We start from the raw sequence: 24,228 nt of genomic DNA on the forward strand, positions 1-24,228 counted from the left end.
AGAAGTTTAGTTTCACTAAATGCCCTGATACGTCTACGGACTCAAATGAGATACTGTTTTCTATATACTTGGTCACTTCCCCCCCCCTCCACCCCCCCAACTACTACAGGAATTTTTCCATGAAGAGCTCTACTCGATCTACTGATAGAAAACTCGATCTACTGATAGACTCATCTAGCATCACTGAAATGTGACTCATGCACTCTGCCTTCAGTGCCCTCTCCAGCCCTATGTTAATGCGCCTAACAGCCGCACTAAGATGATGCCGATCTTGACGCTGAAACAGTTGCACGAAACACACACTAGTACCACCAGTTTGGGTAGCTATCTTTGCCTACATCATATTCCCCATCCCTAGCAAGACTGTTCCCTGCTCCACCCACTGTCACTATCTGATCCTCTTTCGTAAGATTCCTACATAACTCCCCTATGCTGCCAGTCATCTGAGCCAACCCTGCAGTAGGCTTCACAATGCTGGTGACCTGATACTCACTCCCCAACACTTCCCGCAACTGCTGGCCCACACCTCTACCATGCGAACTACCTAGCAGCAGAACCTTCTTCTTTCTGTTAGATTTAGCAACTGAACTAAGTCTCCTAAATGCTGAGGACTGCTGTATGTTCCCTACACCTACAGCTACAATAAGTTCCTCTCCACTCAACTCTCACAGTTGGTAAAATCTATTGCATATATGTAAAGTATAACTATCTGAATACCTCCTCCTCCTAGTTGCCTTCTTGCCAACTGCCAGTTCCAGTTCCGCAACACCCTTCATCTCCCTCAACCTATCTACACTCCTGGAAATTGAAATAAGAACACCGTGAATTCATTGTCCCAGGAAGGGGAAACTTTATTGACACATTCCTGGGGTCAGATACATCACATGATCACACTGACAGAACCACAGGCACATAGACACAGGCAACAGAGCATGCACAATGTCGGCACTAGTACAGTGTATATCCACCTTTCGCAGCAATGCAGGCTGCTATTCTCCCATGGAGACGATCGTAGAGATGCTGGATGTAGTCCTGTGGAACGGCTTGCCATGCCATTTCCACCTGGCGCCTCAGTTGGACCAGCGTTCGTGCTGGACGTGCAGACCGCGTGAGACGACGCTTCATCCAGTCCCAAACATGCTCAATGGGGGACAGATCCGGAGATCTTGCTGGCCAGGGTAGTTGACTTACACCTTCTAGAGCACGTTGGGTGGCACGGGATACATGCGGACGTGCATTGTCCTGTTGGAACAGCAAGTTCCCTTGCCGGTCTAGGAATGGTAGAACGATGGGTTCGATGACGGTTTGGATGTATCGTGCACTATTCAGTGTCCCCTCGACGATCACCAGTGGTGTACGGCCAGTGTAGGAGATCGCTCCCCACACCATGATGCCGGGTGTTGGCCCTGTGTGCCTCGGTCGTATGCAGTCCTGATTGTGGCGCTCACCTGCACGGCGCCAAACACGCATACGACCATCATTGGCACCAAGGCAGAAGCGACTCTCATCGCTGAAGACGACACGTCTCCATTCGTCCCTCCATTCACGCCTGTCGCGACACCACTAGAGGCGGGCTGCACGATGTTGGGGCGTGAGCGGAAGACGGCCTAACGGTGTGCGGGACCGTAGCCCAGCTTCATGGAGACGGTTGCGAATGGTCTTCGCCGATACCCCAGGAGCAATAGTGTCCCTAATTTGCTGGGAAGTGGCGGTGCGGTCGCCTACGGCACTGTGTAGGATCCTACGGTCTTGGCGTGCATCCGTGCGTCGCTGCGGTCCGGTCCCAGGTCGACGGGCACGTGCACCTTCCGCCGACCACTGGCGACAACATCGATGTACTGTGGAGACCTCACGCCCCACGTGTTGAGCAATTCGGCGGTACGTCCACCCGGCCTCCCGCATGCCCACTATACGCCCTCGCTCAAAGTCCGTCAACTGCACATACGGTTCACGTCCACGCTGTCGCGGCATGCTACCAGTGTTAAAGACTGCGATGGAGCTCCGTATGCCACGGCAAACTGGCTGACACTGACGGCGGCGATGCACAAATGCTGCGCAGCTAGCGCCATTCGACGGCCAACACCGCGGTTCCTGGTGTGTCCGCTGTGCCGTGCGTGTGATCATTGCTTGTACAGCCCTCTCGCAGTGTCCGGAGCAAGTATGGTGGGTCTGACACACCGGTGTCAATGTGTTCTTTTTTCCATTTCCAGGAGTGTAGTTCATCCTTTGCGTGTTTGTTGTGTACATAGTTCTGCGTAGTCAGCACGTACACAACTTTCCCACTAGAGCGCGCCACGCTAAGCACAACAGTGCAGGTGCAGTGCTCGACCGTCTCCGCACTACGAGATGGCGCTGTCTTAGAGACGGAGCAAATTCTGCTTCCGCCGATCCGCGTATTAATACGTAACGCAGCCAATGAGATTGCTACTAACGTAGAACCTTTTCTCCTCGCGGATCACACTCGCGTAGTGATACCTGAACGCGCTAGGTATTATAACGAGTGTACAGACCTCCGATTAGTCAGTCTGCATCAGTCTGCATTAGTCTGCATTTGTCTGTAGTCAAGTTTCAGTCTGCACCTAACAAGATTATCATACTCCTGTACATAGTCGTGAAGAGAAATGTATAGACACTTTGTCAAGTATCAGAGATATGTGAGAATAAGATTAACGTACCAAGACCAAAGGAACTTCAGATTGTCAATTGTAAACAGCATCCAGAATCAAGTTACGTAATATCTATGATTTTTATTATTTTAATAAATGTGTGTGAAAATTAATCAAGTTCTGTTTAAAGTTGGTCGCCGTCAATCCGCTACTCTAAGCGTGCAAGTGGCATTTCTATCGTCTGACCTAACGGCAGAAGATAAACACGCCACGATAAGACCACGAGACATATTGCTGACACTCGCCTACTTCGCCAGAGCGACAAGTCAAATAACCTGATGGTGTGTGTTCTGAAGGTCTTACAGTACGCACACCACAGTGTTCTAACTGCACCTGAAGGGCACAGAACTTAGGCTCCTGCTCCTCTATCAACTTATTTCTACTACAGATTCTGCATTCCCAGGAGAGGATCTCTCTAGAATGTCCACTGGCTTCCCCACTGCATTCCTCCCAATGAAAACACTTTGAACAAATCCCACACTGTAATCCACTACTCACAAATCTACAACGTAATAATTTTATTTTAAATCTAGATTTAAAATGTTACGTAAACTGCCTTACAAATAATTTTAAAGAGATTAGACAGAAGACATAATGGCAGTATGGCACATGTATCGATTTTTTAAAATGTTATTTAAATTGTCTTAAAAATAATTTTAATGGGATTGGAGAGAAGACATAATAGCAGTGTGGCACATGTATCGAAATTGATCGATTATCGGGCACCACTGTGTAAACAAAGGTATACTCACTTACCTGTAAAAATATTACAATAGCCAAGTCGCCACTGCAGCGTCTAGCAAATAGCGAATAGCGAATAGCGTGTGTGGTATTTTATTTGTGAAACGCTGATGTTCTTTTTCGCTTATTACAATATGACGCAACATCATTGTATGACTTTCAGTGTATGTTACAAGGTACGTCCTAATGTTGCATTAGTGTACGCAGTGATTATTTGAAATCCTATATGTTCGAACCGACTTCACTTGGTACAGCGTAGATCTGTCGAAACCGGTAGTAGTAATAAAAAGAATTACTACTGATTATTAGGAAACTTGATTCTTCAAGAATAATATAACTTTCAGATCGTCCCCAACGATCGGTACAATGTCAAACATATATGGGGTGAATCACCTATAACTGCACCGCAAATACTGCGGAAATGGAAAAGGGTTATTGACGTAGGGTTTCGATAGAATGGGTCGATAGTCAGGGTCTAGTAACGTCAGCCAATCAACAGTCTGCAATAATACTTAGGTGTATTTTTGTGCAAACATACATTTTTTTTAAACTGAAAAATTCCTGTTGACATCAACAGACTGATAGTAAGGTAAATTAGAATGTCAGCGGTGTTTGTTGCCGGAGTCTAGTTTGAGTCGTTTAGGAGACGTCGTATTTTGAAAAGTTTTCACACCGACAGTTGTTTTGCCGTTCAACCTGCATTGTTGCTATGTACGATGTTGTTATGTTTGCTTACAGTGTCCTCGTGTGTTCCTTAAGCGCAATGCGACTTGCTAGTAGGTTAGTGTGTGACAGTCCAAGCAGTAGGCTGTGACTGGATGATGGGATTTACCACTTCAGAAAAAGCCGACATGCTCATGGTGTATGGAGAGTGTAGGAAGAATGCAGTTCGTCCTTGAACGGTGTATACGGCGAGGCATCCCAATAGACTTTAACCAAGTCGGCAATTATTTATCAACATCTTCACCCAGTTATGTGAAAGTGGTGTTGTAACACCTAGATAACGTAACAAAAAGAAACAAGTGACGACAGAAGAACGGGAAATTAATGATCTTGCTGCCGTTGCAGTTGATCCACATTTTAGCTCCCGCGCAATTGCACGATAAAATGGAATGAGTCAGGCATGTGTCCTAAACACTTCCCATCGTCATAGGTTCCAGCCCTATCACATTTTGTTTCATCAAGAGCTGCGTGGAAGCGACTAAGAGAATCGTGCTAACTTCTGTACAAGGGCATTAACGCTCGATATTCCAGATGTATCACGTATCTTGTTAAGTGACAAAGCCACATTTACCAATCATGCTCAGTTAGACCGCCGAAATGCGCACTGTTGGTCTTTTGACAATCCCCCTTGGCTTCGTTAGGTGGACCGTCAAGAGTTCATTGAATGTAAGCGTGTGGTGTGGGATAGTGAACCGAGTTCATAGGCCTGTTTTTCATAGACGCCACACTGAACGTGTTCAAGTATCGTAGTCTTCCAACAGATCATCTTCCGCGGATGCCAGAAGACGTTCCTCTGCAGACTAGGAGGAACCTGTGGCACCAAAATGATGGCCGTCCACCCCAGAGAACATGAAATACCACAAGTCCACGAATTGTTTCAAAATCGTTGGAATGGATTGGATGCAGGGGACCTGTACCTTAGCCGGCCCATTTTCCGGATTTGACGCCTGTTGACTTTTTCTGTGGGGAAAGCTGAAAGACGCTGTCCATAGGGACATACAAACTATACCGGATGATACGCAAAAACGTATTGCTGCAGCCTTCTCAGACATCTCCACTGAAATACTAGTACGTGTGTAGCAGTCGTTCCATGCAAGACTGGAAGCGTGTTTTGCCGCTGCCGGTGGTCGTTTTGAACACAACCCGTGATTGTCCATTGCCTCATTACTGGTCAGCATCCACATAACTAGTGTACGCAGTTGCGTTGTTCTATAGTGTGTGCTACCACAGGTATTGTACAATTGTCAGTTTGGGAACTTTTCAGAATACGATATTTCGTAAACGAGTCGCACAAGAGTCCTGCAACAAACATCACTGACATTCTAATTTACACTTTTAGTTTATTAATATCAATAAGCGTTGTTCCATTTAAAAAAAGTGCATGTTTGCACAAAATTACACTTTCTAAGCCTATTGATTGGCTAACAATACGAGCCACTGACTACCAATCCATTCTGTGAAAAGCGCACATCAATAGCACTTTCCATTTATGCAATATTTGCGGTGAAACTTTTTGGTGATTCATCCTGTACGTCGGTTTAGTATCAGAAAGTATTTTCGGAAGATATTTGTCTGGAGTGTAGCGTCTTACAAAGTGAAATGTGGGAGGTAAGCATTTCAGAACAGAAGAGATTAGAAGCTCTTGAAATAAGCTGCTACAGAAGACTGCTGAAAATTAGATGAGTAGATAGAATACCTAATGGCGAAGTGCTGAATCGAATTCTGGAAGAAAAAAATTTATGCCATAACTTGACCAAAAGAAGGGAACAGTTGATAGCACACATAGCATTGAGGTATCAAGGAATATTCAGTTTGATAATTGGAGAATGTGTGTGAGGGAAAAATTTTGGAGAGAGAAATTTAGAGAGATACTTTGGTGTGAATTCAGTAAAAATGTTCAGGTGGACGAAGTTCGCAGTAGTTATTTTCAGATGAGGAGGTCTCCACAGGATAAACTAGCATGGAGAGCTGTATCAAGCCAATATTCGGAGTGCAGACCACAAAAACAACATATCTTTGTATCACAATGTTCTGAAATTTATCATCTTCCAATAACACGCCGCAAAAACAGTGTGGTTTCTAAAGTTCCTGTTCTTGACCGTTTTCCAAACATTTGGTGCAGCCGCTAGAGTCGCCATTGCGTGAGATTCCACGATCCACTGCTACCTCTTAATCCTACCAAAAACAGGACTACAGATGTAAGAGGAAATAGCACCTGGATGTACAAAGCTATCAATGATACATAAGCAGCCAGGGCTGAAAAAATTGTGGAAACTCGTGAGTAGTGCGCAATTTTGGAGCATTTAGGGTCGCAACATTCATCATTGGTCTGAGTGATTCGGAATCTCGGAGCATATATCAGTGCCACTTTGCGTGCTGATCACAAACAAAAAAAGTCTTAATTCCAGTATTGCCATTTTGAAGTCAGCCTGTGCGTCTTCTAATGCATTCAAGTATATATAGTGGAATTCACTGAATCTCAATGATGTTTTCGGGGGCGGTTTGTGAGCAGCCCATTCACATTTCTTCTCTACATAGATATTCGTTGAGATGGTTATCTTATGGGTACTAACAACTGAGTAGCATGAGTTAAAATTCTGTATAGATGCTGAAATCATCATATACTTCAGGCCCGTTCTAAGACAGAAATAATTGCTTGTAAATGATGCTTGTACGGGGAACTCTGCCATCAACTAATCTTTATTTGTGACAGAAAATAGGATATATACAGTGTATTACTTAAAAACATCACTGCCGTTAAAGCAAGGCGAATTGTATCTCTGCTAATTTACTGAATATTGCTCGTTCATATTCATTACGTTTTACAAAATCTAAGGTAGTTTGCATTTAATCCTGTACGTATCGTACTAGACACAGTAAGTTAGTTGGGGTCAAGAGTAGGGTGCCAACAGCGCTGCTAAATTGTTATTTCCAGGCAAAGTGTAAACACACAATAAGGAGCTCAGTACTGTTCAGTGAAGATATTCAAATAAATTAAAGCAGTTATAATATACTAATCCATCTCAGAATCCTGGAATTGGATTTTGGGGAAATTATCTGGAATCTTACACTACATTACTATTTTCTTCTTCTTCTTCTTCTACACTTCTTGGATTAGACATTGAGATTTTTATGTGTTCACAGTATGTCTGTCTGTCTTTTCTTGGTCTTCCAACATATCTTCTTTCTTTCATTGATTGGCGACTCCATGTTGTCTTGTGCACTACGACCAGGTAATAGGTATACTTGAAAAAAGAGACAGCATTGGTCGTATATTTTTCTATTGCAAAATCGATTTTCTGTCACTGAGTGACCATCTTCAGTGCTATATTGTATAACAAATTGGGATGCACCGTTGTCACTAAGCTTACGGCAATCACATAGACTGTTTGTAATCTAAGGCTAATTTGCAAAGTAGTTTACTGTCCATCCTTTGCACGCGTTGGCAAAAGATGTTGGGGTGTTTGGTTATTCTGCTCTCAGTTCGCTCTTCTTTAAGTTCTTGTCGCACTGATTCGTTTTTTGCGTGGTCTGTTTTAGAGTAGACTCTTGTTGTTCCTAGAAATTTCATTTCTATGTTTTGTATTTTAGCTAATGTTGTTTTAGTAGGTACCCACATTTACTCCCATAAAGAAGAGCTGGAAGAGCTATAGTTCTATAAAATTTTACTATCATTCATTTTCTGTTCTTATTTCTAAATACACTATGAAAGTTGCCACATTTATTTCTAACATAATTCCAGCCAGTTTTACATTTAGACCTTTATATTACTATTTGGGCCAATTTGACGTCCCATATAAGTGACAGACGATACTTTTCCTAAAATCACATTATCCACACTGATTTTTGTATCAGTACGGACTTTTGCCCCAGAAAGTCATCACTCTAGTCTTGGTTTTAGAACTCTCAATATCGAATTGTTTGCAAAGATAATTCAGATTGAAAAGTACATGTTGTTAGTCGTCTTCTTTTTCTTGCGATATCAAGATATCGTCTACATAGAATAAAATATTTAACGTCGTCTCTTTTGATACTTTAATAACTTTTCATATGTGTTGTCTCAATTTAAGATAATGTAATTAACATAAAGATTAAGGAGAGTGGTCATATGTGTACTCTTGTCGTGCTCCTTATTTATTAAAATTTCTTCTGTTCTTGTGGTGGTAGTGGCTTTCACAGAGAAATCAACTATTCTTCTTTACAGGTTTGCAAGTCTGTATTACTTTTGATAAGGATATTACATCACAATAAAACAGCAGCGAGTACAGAAGCAGATACATCCATTTTTAATCCTCCTTGAAATTTCGAAGAATGGCGAAGAATGAGTAAGAGAGGTTTAGGATCTGAAAAAGAAGATATAGCTTGTAAGCATCTATTATAAACAAATAAATCACATTTCACCGCTTGACAGTTGTCTGTATTTTACTGTATCACACAAAACATACACATATAAGCATTAAATTAGTCACATGTGTCCTCACATAACAGCCTGATAACAGTGCTGATTCATCGTGGCCCAAATTTTACAAACCTCTAAAAACGGTACAGATTTATAAATTTATGTTTTTTACAGCCTGTTGCTAACGTCTACTTTTCATGCTAGTTGGGCAGCTGATACATCAACATAAATGTTTATTAAATCAGTTCTTATTCGGTATCACAATGTTGAGTGCACCTCTTCTACACCTTACATCAGAGGCTCTGTGAAAGTATTTCACATGTGTTACAGCACAAACTTCGAGCGGATTTCTATTGGCGACTTGACTCTTATGCACTGGTTACGAGCTCAAGGTGCAACCGTAGAAAGACATCTCACGTTATAGAAAGAGTAGACATAGAGTTTTTGTATCCTTTTTCACTATCTTATTTCTCTCATTTATGAACAAGGTGTACAACTTTGCTTCCGCCGTTTTTTTCCGCAGCATTTGAGGCTTTAATGAAACAAATTGGTTACACATGTATCATTCAAAGTATTTCCCGTTGCTGGCCACTACTGTCTCTCATCTTTCGGGCAGTGTACGAATCCCGCGTCGAAAAAAAATGTTCATCCTTTGAAGCGATCCACGAATCGATCCAATTTGTGACTTCTTCATGAGATCGGAAGTGTTGGTCAGCCAGACCATGCGCCATTGATCTAAACAGGTGATAGTCAGAGGGAGCAATGTCTGGAGAATACGGCGGGTTGGGTAGGACTTCCCATTCTAACGTTTCCAATTACGTTTTGACCTCTTTTGCAACGTGGGGTCGAACGTTGTCGTGCTGCAAAGTCACTTTATCGTGCCTCTCGCTGTATTGCAGTCGTTTGTCTTTTAATGCTCTGCTCAGACGCATTAATTGCTTTCGGTAACGAGCACCTGTGATTGTTTCACTTGGTTTTAACACCTCATAGTACACGACGCCGAGCTGGTCCCACCAAATGCGGAGCATGATCTTGGAACCGTGAATATTCGGTTTGGCCGTCGACGTGGAGGCATGGCCGGGATATCCCCATGATTTTTTACGTTTAGGGTTATCGTAATGAACCCATTTTCTCGTCTCCGGTCACAATGCGATGCAGAAATCCCTTCCGTGTTTGCTTCTGGAGCAACCGTTCACAAAGACACAAACGCCGCTCAACGTCTCTTGGTTTCAGATCACACGGGACCCAAGTTACTTCTTCTGAATCATGCCCATAACCTTGAAACGTTTTGAAATGGCTTGCTGTGTCACCCCCACTAATCATGCCAATTCTTCTTGACTTTGACGCGAGGTTTCTCCAATTCTGCATCTTCGAAAACACTCTCTTCCACCACTATGTCGGTTTATGACGTTAAAATCGTCGTTCTTGAAGCGTTGAAACCACTCACGACATGTTCTTTCACTAATAGCGTTCTTACCATACGTACTTGATAACATTCGATAAGACTCAGCCGCTGTTTTCTTCATACTGAAATAAAACAGTAACATCTCCCGCAAATGACGAGAATTATGCTCGTAAACTGACATTTTCAATCAAGAACAACTTTATGATGCAGACACAAATCGACTAATGTTTGAATGAGGTTTGTTCACCGAGGTCCAAGCTAACTGCCTGACGTCTGCGATCTGTTTCTTTCGACCGCTACTTCCGTTGTTTCCACCTATCGGCAAACGGCGGAAGCAGAGTTGTACACCTTGTAATTAAATGGTTTAACATGATTAGTTTGAGAATTCAAAATGGATGACTTTCAGGTTAAGACACAACAGAACGTAATGTCAGACGTTGACTTTCTTTTATGAACATGAACACATATTAACAGGTAAGATATGTACATTTCGTTACTGGAAGGAATGCGTTCCGTTAAGTCTCTGTGTGTAAATTTGTAAGATCATAATGCTTATCTCGCCATCGTGGACAACGAATAAAACACCTGAAGATTCGATTACTACTGATCAAAGATCTGAAATTCGTACTATAAACAGATTCTCGACTGGGTTTTAATATGCAGAGTTTTGTGCCCATGGAAGTACGATAAACTCATCCTGGTGCTTTTCGAACCACGCACGTGCACTGCGAGCTGTGTACGAATTGCACTGTCCTGCTGGAAGACGCCATCGTGCCGACGAAAAACAAACTGCATTTAGAGATAGATATGGACCCCTCGGAGGGATGCATACTTGTGTTGTTCTATTGTGCCTTCCAAAATGACGAGATCACTCACAGAATGCCACGAAAACATTCCCCAGACCTTAACGCTCCCTCCTTTGACCTGGACCCTTCCGGCCATCATTGCAGGGCGTTTACTTTCAGCCGGCCATCTGTCCGATGGAGCATAAAATGTGATTCTCTGTAAAGTCCATCTGTCGCCACTCAGTGGGAGCGCAGCTGCGGTATCGGCATGCAAATTCCAGCCTTCGTCGCTGATGAACAGCAGTCAGCATGGGTGCATGGACCAGACTCCTGCTGCAGAGGCCCGTGTACAGGCAGCAACGTCCGCTGGACGGTCGTTGGGGAGACACTGTCGGTGTCCCCTTGGCTCTTTTGGGCGTTCAGTTGCTCAGCTGTTTCATGTCTATTAGCCTGTACGCAGCTCCTCAACCGTCGTCCACCCCTGTCATCTGTGGTCCGTGGTGCTCAACAATTGACGCTGGTTTTGGATAGCGCCATTTTGTCATCCGCGGTATTCTTCAACCATGACGGCGCGCGAAGTCTTAACCGTTATGAAATTCTTCCACCTATGGCCCGAAAGCCAATGATCATGCACTTGTATACGGCACATAAATAGTTCCACTTCCACTTTATGACAACGATAGCACTGTTTCCCGCGCCTCAACACGCATTATGTACCCACCACTCCTAGTGCTGTGCTGCCGACTGAGTGATGTTTGCACATTGACGTCGAGCGTAGGCAGTTGTCTCGTTAATGTGACTTGACCATCTATGAATTTAACATTATTATTCACCAACAACCGTTCTATTTCTCTGCTCCGTGAATCGACCTGTTAAAACGGCTAGACTATGCAAAAATCGCACTCCCTGTTGGGGAATGATTCCTGCAGCAACACTACAAACGATTTCAAAAGATGCCATTTCGCTGTGTCTCCCTGTAGTGGCGCACAACTAATTCTATAACATTTGTGTGGTTGTACACACGAAGAAATATGCTCACCGCCACGAAGGACTCCCTGGAGAGAGGGAAGAATCCGGCGGCACTGATGCACAGCGGCCGCTGAGACCTCAGCATGAGCAGCAGCAGCGACCGTTTGATGGATGTGGAGCATTCGTGTAGTGACGTAGCCGCATCGTATACCGCCAGCGTCAGATTCTCGCACTGAAGCACCAGACCAGCGCTTACAATTATCTCTTCCGTAGAGAAAGAATAACCACATACGACAATAACACTATGCATAAAAATACTTTAAGTATATCCATCTACATGTAGACGCAGAAAGCCACCTTACGGTGTGTAGCGAAGAGTACTCTATGCACGCTGGCCGCTGTGGAGGAGCAGTTCTAGGCGCTTCAGTCCGGAACCGCGCTGCTGCTACGGTGGCAGGTTCGAATCATGCCTCGGGCATGGATGTGTGTGATGTCCTTAGGTTAGTTAGGTTTAAGTAGTTCTAAATCTAGGGGACTGATGAGCTCAGATGTTAAGTCCCATAGTGCTTAGAGCCATTTGAACCATTTTGAACTCTATGTACCACATTTCCTGTTTCAGTCGCGAATGGTCCGCGAGAAGAACAGTGGTTGGTAAGCTTCTGCATCAGCTCGAACCTCTCTCATTTTGCACTCGTGGGCCTTTCGCGAGCTATACGTAGCAGGAAGCAATACATTGGTTGACTCTTCTAGGAATGTACGTTCTGGGAATTTAACAGGAAAGCACACCGTGGTACAGAACGTGCCCTCCGGGAAATTAAGAGGACACCACACTGTGAAACAGAACGCCTCTGTCGTTTCCGATCTCTCACAGCGTGTGCCACTGGAGTTAGCTTAGCACCTACGTGACGAGTTCGCCGTTACTAAATGAAACTGTAACGGAACGCGCTGCTCTTCTTAGGTTCCTCTCACTTCCTCTACCAATTCTACCTGGTACGGATCCCAGACTGTCGTCCAATTTCAAATATCAGTCGAATGAGGGTTTTGTAAGCTTTTTCGTTTCTGCGTGGACGACTCTTTGAGCGTTCTTCCAATTAATCTCAGTCTAGCATCTACTTTACCTGAAGCTACTTTCATATGATCGTTCTACTTTAAATTGTTCTGTATGCGTACTGCTAGATATTTAATGGAGATTACTGCCTCCGGTGATTCCTTTGCAATTGTGTAATCTCACAATAAATGCCCTTTCTACCTATCTATCGCAGGACAAATATATCTTCTGAGTGAAATTCGTGTTGCCAGATTCTAGCAAGATACATCGCGTTCTAAAGAATATCTCCAGCAATTGGAGCAACGACAACTCGCTTCGGTCATTTCACGTTTCTGTATCCCTGAGTATTACACTTTCAGTCTGGAGGACCAGTGATTCATCCGAATCATGTATTGTGGTGTCAGTGCTTTCTGGGTTCGAATTCCGGTCTGGCACAAACTTCAACTTTGCCCATTGAATTACATCAGTGCCCACTGGCAGCCAATGTCTGGAATTCCTTTGCATTTGAGTCACCTCGGTTCAGCAGGTGTCCTGTTGCCTCGTAGGTACAGGTCCGCCATGGGATCTGAAAACTTGTTCCACGTGTGATGACATCGACGCGCATCAGGCGCAAATGGCGTGCTGTGGCACAGCCATCCATGCTGCATTCATCTGGATCCAAAGTTTATCTGTGGTGGTTGGCACTGCACCCGTCGCTTCACCATATCCACACATTTTCGATTGGTGACAAGTCAGGGGACCTGGCCGGCCAGGGCAAAAGGCTGATATCCTCTGGCACCAAGAACTTGCGTAATCGTGCAGTACATGTGATCGTGCATTGTCTTGCTGAACAGTGGCTCCTGGGGTGTCGTGCAGAAAGGATATACCTACGGGTCGCAGGATATCATTCACTTAGGTGACATTGGTCACAGTGCCCAGGACATTCACCAACTGTGATTTGAGGTTTTACCCAGTAGCAGCCGACATATAAGGCCTTGAGTTGGCGCTCTATGTTTTGTGCGAATGCAGTCACTGTGATGCCGCTCCCCCTGTCTGTGGCAAATCAAAATGCATCAATCATTTTCACACCAATAGTACCTGGATTGGTCCGAAAATACTACCTGATGTCATTCCTGTCCTCAGTGACATCGTTCCACATACCGTTCCCGTTTCTTACTCCTGCACTTACATGCTTTGTGACCTACTTGTCCACTATCGTAGCATTTCGGCTGAGGACAATGTTGTTGGACGCGGCCCCTACATTTAATAACTATTGTTAACCCAATTTTTACCAGAAGAAGCGAGTGTTGTTCTGCTTATGATTTTGCTGTCGTGACCCCTCAGCTAGCTGTTTGAATTTTAGTGCATTCCGAAAGATCTCATGGTAAGTAACGTACGCCTTAGTCTCTCCAGTCAACCGCAAATTGGTCATTGAAAGCAAGTTTCGACAGACCAATCGCCCAACTAAGCTGCAGCTGACACTTCGTTGACAAACGCATTTGTGACCTCTGTTGCCTTGCCAGAAGAAGGTGACATCAAGTTCGATGCTGCAGTCTCGATGGAAGGAGAACATACTCTCGGTATAGACGTAACGTCGTCAAGTTGGCCTAGTACATGTTGCTCCTCAGCATGCAGTACCTCTGCGTGGTCCTTGTAATGTTTTAATTCCCCAGCTTTCTGTTCAAATTCTGCTTGTAGCCTAACAATCTGCTCCATCACAGCGGCAATACAATCACTCGTAATAGCGATGTGTTTTTCTGTCGACATACTGTACTGCTCAAACTATAGAGAAATACACAATACGAAAGGGAATGGCACCATGTTCACACTATAAAGTACACAAACACAACACTAGTTCTCACAGTGTATCATAGTCTACTTACATTCACTATAATATGCCAAATGAGCCCAACATTGATAAGTGAAACATGTTACTGGAACAGCCTACGTGTATGGCAACTTGTGCCCAGAAAGACGGCAAAATGCGGTTAACATAACATCCGACAGTTACCATTTAAGTAGACAAGTGATGAGGTTACCACAGGTGTGTAACGGGTACTTTTAGATTAGAAGAATGTTCCCACAGTCCACCATGCTCAACAAATTACACAATGAAAACGGCCAGTTACAAGGTAAACAAAATGTTTCCCACACATCGTCCTGCATTCTACGGGATGTGGCTGCAAGATGAGTGAACCTGCCGTGGTGATGACGGTGATACAGAAACTGGCGGCAGGCGTAGCTGTGTCAACTGTAAAACCGGTGGTGTGAGACTAATTTGAGGCAACCAGGTGTCACATCGATCAGCCACTTCTGATACTAGCTGTAGCGTCGGCATGAGCCCCGCTTCTTGACATCTGCTGTAGTGGTCACCCCTCGGATCAGGGCTTTTAATAGGCATGGGGGCTGAGCAGTTGAGGAGATAACGCTAGTGGTGCAGGAGGTTGAAATCAAGAGCTGGTTTGGGTGGTTATCATATTCTCTACGCTGTCACTGAAACAGCGTTAACTGGAATCGAATTTACACTACTGGCCATTAAAATTGCTACACCACGAAGATGACGTGCTACAGACGCGAAATTTAACCGACAGGAAGAAGATGCTATGATATGCAAATGATTAGCTTTTCAGAGCATTCACACAAGGTTGGCGCCGGTGGCGACACCTACAACGTGCTGACATGAGGAAAGTTTCCAACCGATTTCTCATACACAAACAGCAGTTGACCAGCGTTGCCTGGTGAACCGTTGTTGTAATGTATAAGGAGACGAAATGCGTCCCATCACGTTTCCGACTTTGATAAAGGTCGGATTGTAGCCTATCGCGATTGCGGTTTATCGTATCGCGACATTGCTGCTCGCGTTGGTCGAGATCCAATGACTGTTAGCAGAATAAGGAATCGGTGTGTTCAGGAGGGTAATACGGAACGCCGTGCTGGATCCCAACGGCCTCGTACCACTAGCAATCGAGATGACAGGCATCTTATCCGCATGGCTGTAACGGATCGTGCAACCATGTCTCTATCCCTGAGTCAACAGAGGGGGACGTTTGCAAGACAACAACCGTCTGCACGAACAGTTCGACGACGTTTGCAGCAGCATGGACTATCGGCTCGGAGACCATGTTTGCGGTTACCCTTGACGCTCCATCACAGACAGGAGCGCCTGCGATGGTGTACTCAACGACGAACCTGGGTGCACGAATGACAAAATGTCATTTTTTCGAATGAATACAAGTTCTGTTTACAGCATCAAGATGGTCGCATCCGTGTTTGGTGACATCGCGGTGAACGCACATTGGAAGCGTGTATTCGTCATCGCCATACGGGCGTATCACCCGGCGCATTGGTATGGGGTGGCAATGGTTACACGTCTCAGTCACCTCTTGTTCGCATTGACGGCACTTTGAACAGTGGGCGTTACATTTCAGATGTGTTACGACCCGTGGCTCTACCCTTCATTCGATCCGTGCGAAACCCTACATTTCAGCAGGATAAGGCACGACCGTATGTAGCAGGTCCTGTACGGGCCTTTCTGGATACAGAAATTGTTCGACTGCTGCTCTGGCCAGCACATTCTCCGGATCTCTCACCAATTGAAAATGTCTGATCAATGGTGGCCGAGCAACTGGCTCGTCACAATACGCCAGTCACTACTCTTGATAAACTGTGGTATTGTCTTGAAGCTGCATGGGCAGCTGTACCTGTACACGCCATCCAGCTCTGACTCAATGCCCAGGCGTATCAAGGCCGTTATTACGGCCAGAGGTTGTTGTTCTGGGTACTGATTTCTCAGGATCTATGCACCCAAATTACGTGAAAATGTAACCATATGTCAGTTCTAGTATAATATATTTGTCCAATGAATACCCGTTTATCATCTGCATTTCTTCTTGGTGCAGCAATTTTAATGGCCAGTAGTGTATTATTTGTATTTTTACAGTATACACGGACTGTCTTCTGTGGCATAGTCAAAGGCGTGTTGATTCATACACTCGACTGTGAAAAGCAAAGTGGACTCAGCGCTACGTTGTCTGCGGCCGTTGTGCAGGTCAGTACCCAGTGGCGATGTAGCGCACGTAGCAGGAACAGGAATATGTAGGAGCAAGTATGCTGTGGCTCACCGGCAGCTGTTGCGGCCAATTCCAGCTTTCTCAAAGACTGACGTGCCTGTAAGCAGCGGCCAACAGCATATCACGGACGGCGGGTGTGGTGAAGGTGGAGGCCCAGGACCCACATCAGCAACACAGTGTACAGCCAGGCACGCAATACTACAGCCAGGGGACGGCACTCAAACGTCTCAGCCAACAGTTTGTAGACAGGTTTGCAGTCACTTCGTGCGGCCCTTTACCAGGGGAAGGCTCAGATTCGTCCACATCTTTAATGACGGGGGTGACAAAACAACTGTGGCAGCTTGTAGTGGCTAATTCCAATCCAGCCGGTTGGCTAAGGTTTCGGAGGTGTTGTCTTCTCACGGCAGCAGACAGCACATCACGATTCGCCAACCGATTTATCCCATAACTAGCCTCAGTGTCATTCCGTCAGAATCTGAGATGCAGCCGGGATGATAAGACACCAAGACTAAGGCTTCTAAAACGGTTGTAATTAAGCTGGACATAACGTCATGCGGTGATTTACCCTCATTATCCAGAGGTGTCAGCATACTTGCCTCCACCGTCGTGTTGCAGTTATTGACAGTTCCCCTTACCCTCACACTTTCCATCGTGATTGTTTTACTTAAGGTATACAGTAAGCAGTACCTTACGTGTAAACCTTTAATTTACCTTTAGGGTAATCTATCATGCATCGTCAGTGTGAGAGAAAAACAAAAAGATCTTCAAAGTCAGATGCTTCTGTCGTACTGGCTGCACGAAATGTTAACAGTAGGAAGATGTCCTTGTGCGATGCATCGAAACTCTACCACCTACTGTACAGAAACCTAAAGGGAGAATGGAAAATAAAAATTTAACCTAACAGCGATCACGCCCCACATGTAAGAATATATCATAAAATCAACAGTGGCACCAACTTTGTCGTTACTGCAGATGCTGGAATTTTAGAAACAATGAAATACTAATCCTAATTCATATTGCAAATTTCTGCTGAAGACCTTGCTGATGAAAATGAAAACAAACTTTTCTCCTACATCCGACGACTGCAAGACGCTGGATGTCCACCATCGCCAAAATTGGCGTAGTGATTTGCGGAGAAAAAGGAATACCTAACCGATTCAATAAAGAAAGCAAGATGGTAAGCTGTGACTGGTTGAATCTATTCTTGCAAAGGCGTCCCACTGTTGCTGTAAGGAACGCCCCCAGGATATATCCATAGTAAGAGGGTTGGGAATGTATCGAGAAAAGGCTGAGATCTGTTTTTCCCTCTTGTTTCACACCTACCTGGAGAACAAGTTGTTTCAGTAGCCTGCGCAAATTTATCTCATGGATGAATGTGGACATCAGCTGAACAATGAACCTGGGAAAGTTCTAGCAGTGATAGGTTCCAAAGACGTCCATCACGTAACGTCCGCAGGAAAAGGCGAAACCATATCCCTAATTGCTCTCTGCAGTGCCGAAGCGAAATTCTTTCTACCCTACTGCATATTTAAAGGGAAAGGAAGAAACCTGAATTTTTAAGACCGCATGCCTCCAGGTTCCCACATCGAAATGTGCGACACGTCTACAAATGTGAATACCGATGTGTGGCTCAACAGTCACTTAATTTCTGGGAGGGAATCTGACAAAACGTTGCTAATTTTTCTGACATCAGTCTTCTTGATTTTGCAGGTGAGAATAAGATTATTCTCTTCTGCCTACCTAGCCGTACTACGCAATACTTGCAACCCCTAGATCGTGCTTCTTCAGTTTCTTCAAGTTTTTAAAATCATTTTGGCAAAAGGCTATCAACAATTCGGTTCACAACCGTTCAAGTTGTACACTTAACTTGTCTGCCGTCTGTTCAAGTATTGAGTTCTGCATGGCATCGTACTGCAGCTGTGGATAATGGCGTTTCTTGATTTTCGGCCTATGGGCTTTATCCACATGACCCATCCAAAATCCCAGACCACGTTTTTCCAATACCCCGCAGATCAATTGGCGAGACCAGTAATGCTGCAAGACCATCCAGAACACGTGGAGAACAATGAAATAATTCCTATTTTCATGACAAAAGTCATGTTTATTAAGCTCCAGCAGCTAGGCCGACCAAGAGGAAAACGCAAATTTCAGAAGACTCTAACGAACACTCCAAAAAGACAGAAGATGAAGGACAAAGCACAAAAGAGTTGATCAAAACGCCATATTCTGTAAAGGAGGAAGCTGAGATCACCAAGCAACTCATCTTCAAGCAATGAGGAATCTTTACATTTGAGTAACACAAATGGAGAGAATGACAGAGACGACAATATTTGTCTTGCCTGTATGGCTCCTTTTATAACAATAAAGGACCCAAGTGTTGCTGGATCTGATACATTCGATGTAAGAAATGATTGCTTCAGGAGTGTGGAAATGGCAGTGACTACTGCAATATTTTTAATCCATGAATCAGGTAATCCTGAATAACAAAGGAAAGCCTTAATCCAGCGATAACTAACTGATGATTGCCAAATTATTCTTGTTCGTACTTTCATAATCAAAATAGATTTGTTACGTTGCGTTATACTTAACTGATTCACAGATTTTGTTTCTTCCACACAGATGCGTCTTCCCCTATTATAGGTGGCATCTTACCCGGCCACCACGGGAAGATAACACCTGTACAATGCTTTCAGTGTCACATTTTATCTATCATTTATTCAAATATTTACCTGTTATATTTTCAGCGTAGCTAAATACAGGATCATATCTTAACGAAATTTCCAGCTTTTTGGACGGGTAGTTCAACCGTTTCGGAAGACTGTGGCATTCCCCCCCCCCCCCCTCCCCCCTGCCGGCCGCGGTGGTCTAGCGGTTCTAGGCGCTCAGTCCGGAACCGCGCGACTGCTACGGTCGCAGGTTCGAATCCTGCCTCGGGCATGGATGTGTGTGATGTCCTTGGGTTAGTTAGGTTTAAGTAGTTCTAAGTTCTAGGGGACTGATGACCACAGATGTTAAGTCCCATAGTGCTCAGAGCCATTTGAGCCCCCCCCCCCCCAAAAAAAAAACGAGACAGACGGAAAAAAGTAAACAAACTGTTTATTATTTAAAAAATAATCCCTATAATTGTTGATACATTTACGCCTTCACGGAAAAATATTTGTGATTGTGTACTCAACCATGATCGTAACAAGCCGTGCACCTCTTCGAAGTGAATCGATGGTCGCGAATGTCTTTCTTGAGGGGTCCAAATTATGGAAATTGCATGGGGACAGATAGGGAGTGTATGGAGGATGTGTAGCAAGACGTCTGCAACATAGTCGAAACAACCTTGGCAACATATGGTTAAGCATTATCCTGTAACAGAAGGATGCCGTCAATCAACATTCCTTGGTGTTTGGACTTGATGGAGTGCTAAATTTTTGCTACATATCCGCGTAGCGCTGTGCGTTAAATGCGACACTGTGTTCCAGAAAATCAACGAACAGCCGGTTGACGGATGACATCATTCTGTTGCAGGATAATGCCTGCCCACGTGTTACCCAGGTAGTCGTCTCGACTACGTTCTAGTCGTGTACGACTGATCATAATCATGGTTCCGCAGGCAACTGCAAACATTATTTCGTGGAGGCTTTGACCGTTTTGTCACACGGTGGGATAGATGCATTAACTGTTACGGCGATTACTTTTGAAATAATAAAAAGTTCACGTACTTTTTTACATCTGTCTCGTTTTCATTTCACTGCCCATTATACAGGGTGTTACAAAAAGGTACGGAAACATTCCTCACACACAAAGAAAGAAAATTTGTTATGTGGACATGTGTCCGGAAACGCTTACTTTCCATCTTAGAGCTCATTTTATTACTTCTCTTCAAATCACATTAATCATGGAATGGAAACACACAGCAACAGAACGTACCAGCGTGACTTCAAACACTTTGTTACAGGAAATGTTCAAAATGTCGTCCGTTAGCGAGGATACATGCATCCACCCTCCGTCGCATGGAATCCCTGATGCGCTGATGCAGCCCTGGAGAATGGCGTATTGTATCACAGCCGTCCACAATACGAGCACGAAGAGGCTCCACATTTGTTACCGGGGTTGCGTAGACAAGAGCTTTCAAATGCCCCCATAAATGAAAGTCAAGAGGGTTGAGGTCAGGAGAGCGTGGAGGCCATGGAATTGGTCCGCCTCTACCAGTCCATCGGTCACCGAATCTGATGTTGAGAAGCGTACGAACACTTCGACTTAAATGTGCAGGAGCTCCATCGTGCATGAACCACATGTTGTGTCGTACTTGTAAAGGCACATGTTCTAGCAGCACTGGTAGAGTATCTCGTATGAAATCATGATAACGTGCTCCATTGAGCGTAGGTGGGAGAACAAGGGGCCCAATCAAGACATCACCAACAACTCCTGCCCAAACGTTCGCAGAAAATCTGTGTTGATGACGTGATTGCACAATTGCGTGCGGATTCACGTCAGCCCACACATGTTGATTGTGAAAATTTACAATTTGATCACGTTGGAATGAAGCCTCATCCATAAAGAGAACATTTGCACTGAAATGAAGATTGACACATTGTTGGATGAACCATTCGCAGAAGTGTACCCGTGGAGGCCAATCAGCTGCTGATAGTGCCTGCACACGCTGTACATGGTACGGAAACAACTGGTTCTCCCGTAGCACTCTCCATACAGTGACGTGGTCAACGTTACCTTGTACAGCAGCAACTTCTCTGGAGCTGACATTAGGGTTATCGTCAACTGCACGAAGAATTGTCTCGTCCATTGCAGGTGTCCTCGTCGTTCTAGGTCTTCCCCAGTTGCGAGTCATAGGCTGGAATGTTCCGTGCTCCCTAAGACGTCGATCAATTGCTTCGAACGTCTTCTTGTCGGGACACCTTCGTTCTGGAAATCTGTCTCGATACAAACGTATCGCGCCACGGCTATTTCCCCGTGCTAATCCGTACATCAAATGGGCATCTGCCAACTCCGCATTTGTAAACATTGCACTGACTGCAAAACCACGTTCGTGATAAACACTAACCTGCTGATGCTACGTACTGATGTGCTTGATGCTAGTACTGTAGAGCAATGAGTCGCATGTCAACACAAGCACCGAAGTCAACATTACCTTCCTTCAATTGGGGCAACTGGCGGTGAAACGAGGAAGTACAGTACATACTGGCGAAACTAAAATGAGCTCTAACATGGAAATTAAGCGTTTACGGACACATGTCCACATAACATCTTTTCTTTATTTGTGTGTGAGGAAAGTTTCGTGAAAGTTTGGCCGTACCCTTTTGTAACACCCTGCATATCACCATTGTTACTTTTGAACTACAATGGGTTAACTACAACACACTTAATGAGGGAAAAATAAGCTGGGAATCAGGTGTCATAATACCTGACTGTCAATAAATATCTACAACTGATTGTGACTGAGCATCACATGTTATTCTTACAGAATGTTGACCAATGAAAACTTTCCATCTAAAGGATTAGTTACCCAGAACATCATTTCATACGATATTATTGAACAAAAATAAGTTATCCTACTGGTTTTAAGAGTCTATCTGCATCAACAGCAAACAGTAAAATGTCATCAGCAAAGTTAGGATTGTTCAGATATGTAGTGTTACCGCACAATTATTCTTCTTTTCTCAGATTTGGGGATCTCGATTATTAGCCTACTCGATGGCTGCTGAAATTACTTTTGGTTAAGGGGAATTTCCTTACCTGACCTCTCAATTACGAACCTCTAATGTCTTGCCTCTCGTGGGCTACAACTATAGGGATTGTTAAGAGTGTGTCAAAATATATCTCAAAATCTATTAATCCTAGGCAATTTGATAATTTATATCACAACTCGATTGTAAAATTTCCTTACGGAATTGCAAACGGTCCATTGTCCTGCGTCGTTTTTTAAAGGCAATTTGTACCTTTGTGTAGTTAAAATTCAATTCTTTTTCTTCCGTACGATTATTGATAAACGTAGTGATTGATGACTCAAAATCTTTTCAAAAAATTAAAACCACCCAAGCCACCTTTTTACCCTTATATCCCGCAAATATAATTAATATGGCATGGTAGACATGTAGACCAGCTCTGCTCTCTTTGTCGAAGACCATACCCTGTGGCCTCTTCCAGTCGCCAACAGCTTTCTGCTTACAAAGTCTGTGGTAAATCAGTAACCGCTCAGTGAAGAGATGATTCCTTGAATTATCTTCAAGCAGACTTGCACGGGATACATCTAGAAGGTTGTGATATATATTCCTTGGCTTTATAGATTATCTGTGGCTTCAACTCAGAATCCTACTGAGTCTCTAAATTCACTCATACGGAAACGATGACCTAAAACCATACTTTCATCTGCTACAGTTGTCAGAATTGCAACTTATGGTTCCGTTCTTGTATTTAATGATAAAATGGTAGGGCGGATGAAGGTATTACAAAGTATGGGCTTTAAGATAGGAAATTTCACTCGAGAGATCTCGAGAAAAATATATTTACAGCATCTCTCTGCATTTAAAAAGTCAGTTAAAGATCTGTTAATGGAAAGAAGGTACGAAATAAGAAACTAGAAGAGAAACCTTGAAGGATAAGAGGATCCTGAGTACAAATCTGGGGCCTTCTGAAGACAATTTTAAATTGTATTTCTCGAAACTTACGTTTTTAAAGTTTAAGTATCTTTTCTCAGAATATATGAATGCTAGAATTATGAAACTTTGTACACTTATGTAAGCCCAGATAATGTTGTCTCAAGAGCAAATTTTGAATTTATGAGTGTAAGATGAGATATGGAGCAAAGATTTTGGTTTTTGCATGAATTTTAAATTATATGTATAGAATTATGATTAAAAATTATTAAAATTCTCTTCTTCGATATATTCAAAACACTTCATGAGTGAAACTGACTATATGAAAAGAGATTAAACAGAGAAAATATTGTAGAAATCTTTTGAATAGTTTGTGAGAAAAAGAGCCACATATTACTTTTTGAAAATAAAATTCTTAAATTACACATAAAGTTATTTATAATCCAAGGAACTAAATAGTAAATTTGTTAATTTCATGTACAGTATGGCACAAAATTTCATTGCCGTATCTTTAAAATTGTGGATTTGGTGGGTGCAGCTTTTAAATAGTGTGTATTTTTTATGAATGTCCGCTGTATAGAAAAAGTTTCATATTTCACAATGTATGTTTACTGCAGGTTTTTACTTTTGACGGTGCCCAATCACATAGAAGTTCTAAGGTATGTTATAATATGGAGTACATAAATATTTGCTTAGTTGTCAGTATGTGTAGTATCACAAGGTACTGATTTGTTTCTTGTTTAATAGCACTTGATAATTAAATAACATAGTCCCGAAAGATGTTGTGGTAAATACTTTGTATAAGCTACTGCAAGTTTGAGACACTTTGTTGTTTCTTTAT

At 43.6% G+C, this 24,228-nt stretch overlaps 1 protein-coding gene across 1 annotated transcript in view; it reads right to left on the reverse strand.

Annotated features, from left to right (window-relative positions):
• Nucleotides 1-8,344: 8,344 nt before the first annotated feature.
• The window catches only part of LOC126092780 (uncharacterized), a 46,979-nt gene continuing 31,095 nt past the window's right edge, over nt 8,345-24,228 (reverse strand). Inside the window, exons 5-6 of the mRNA XM_049908508.1 lie at nt 11,759-11,920; nt 8,345-8,473 (exon numbers count right to left, since the gene is read on the reverse strand). Of these exons, the coding sequence (XP_049764465.1) occupies nt 8,417-8,473; nt 11,759-11,920 (219 nt within the window). The 3' untranslated portion in view covers nt 8,345-8,416. The remainder of the gene's footprint in view (nt 8,474-11,758; nt 11,921-24,228) is intronic.

Source organism: Schistocerca cancellata, chromosome 7 (assembly GCF_023864275.1).
Source record: "Schistocerca cancellata isolate TAMUIC-IGC-003103 chromosome 7, iqSchCanc2.1, whole genome shotgun sequence".
NCBI lineage: Eukaryota > Metazoa > Arthropoda > Insecta > Orthoptera > Acrididae > Schistocerca > Schistocerca cancellata.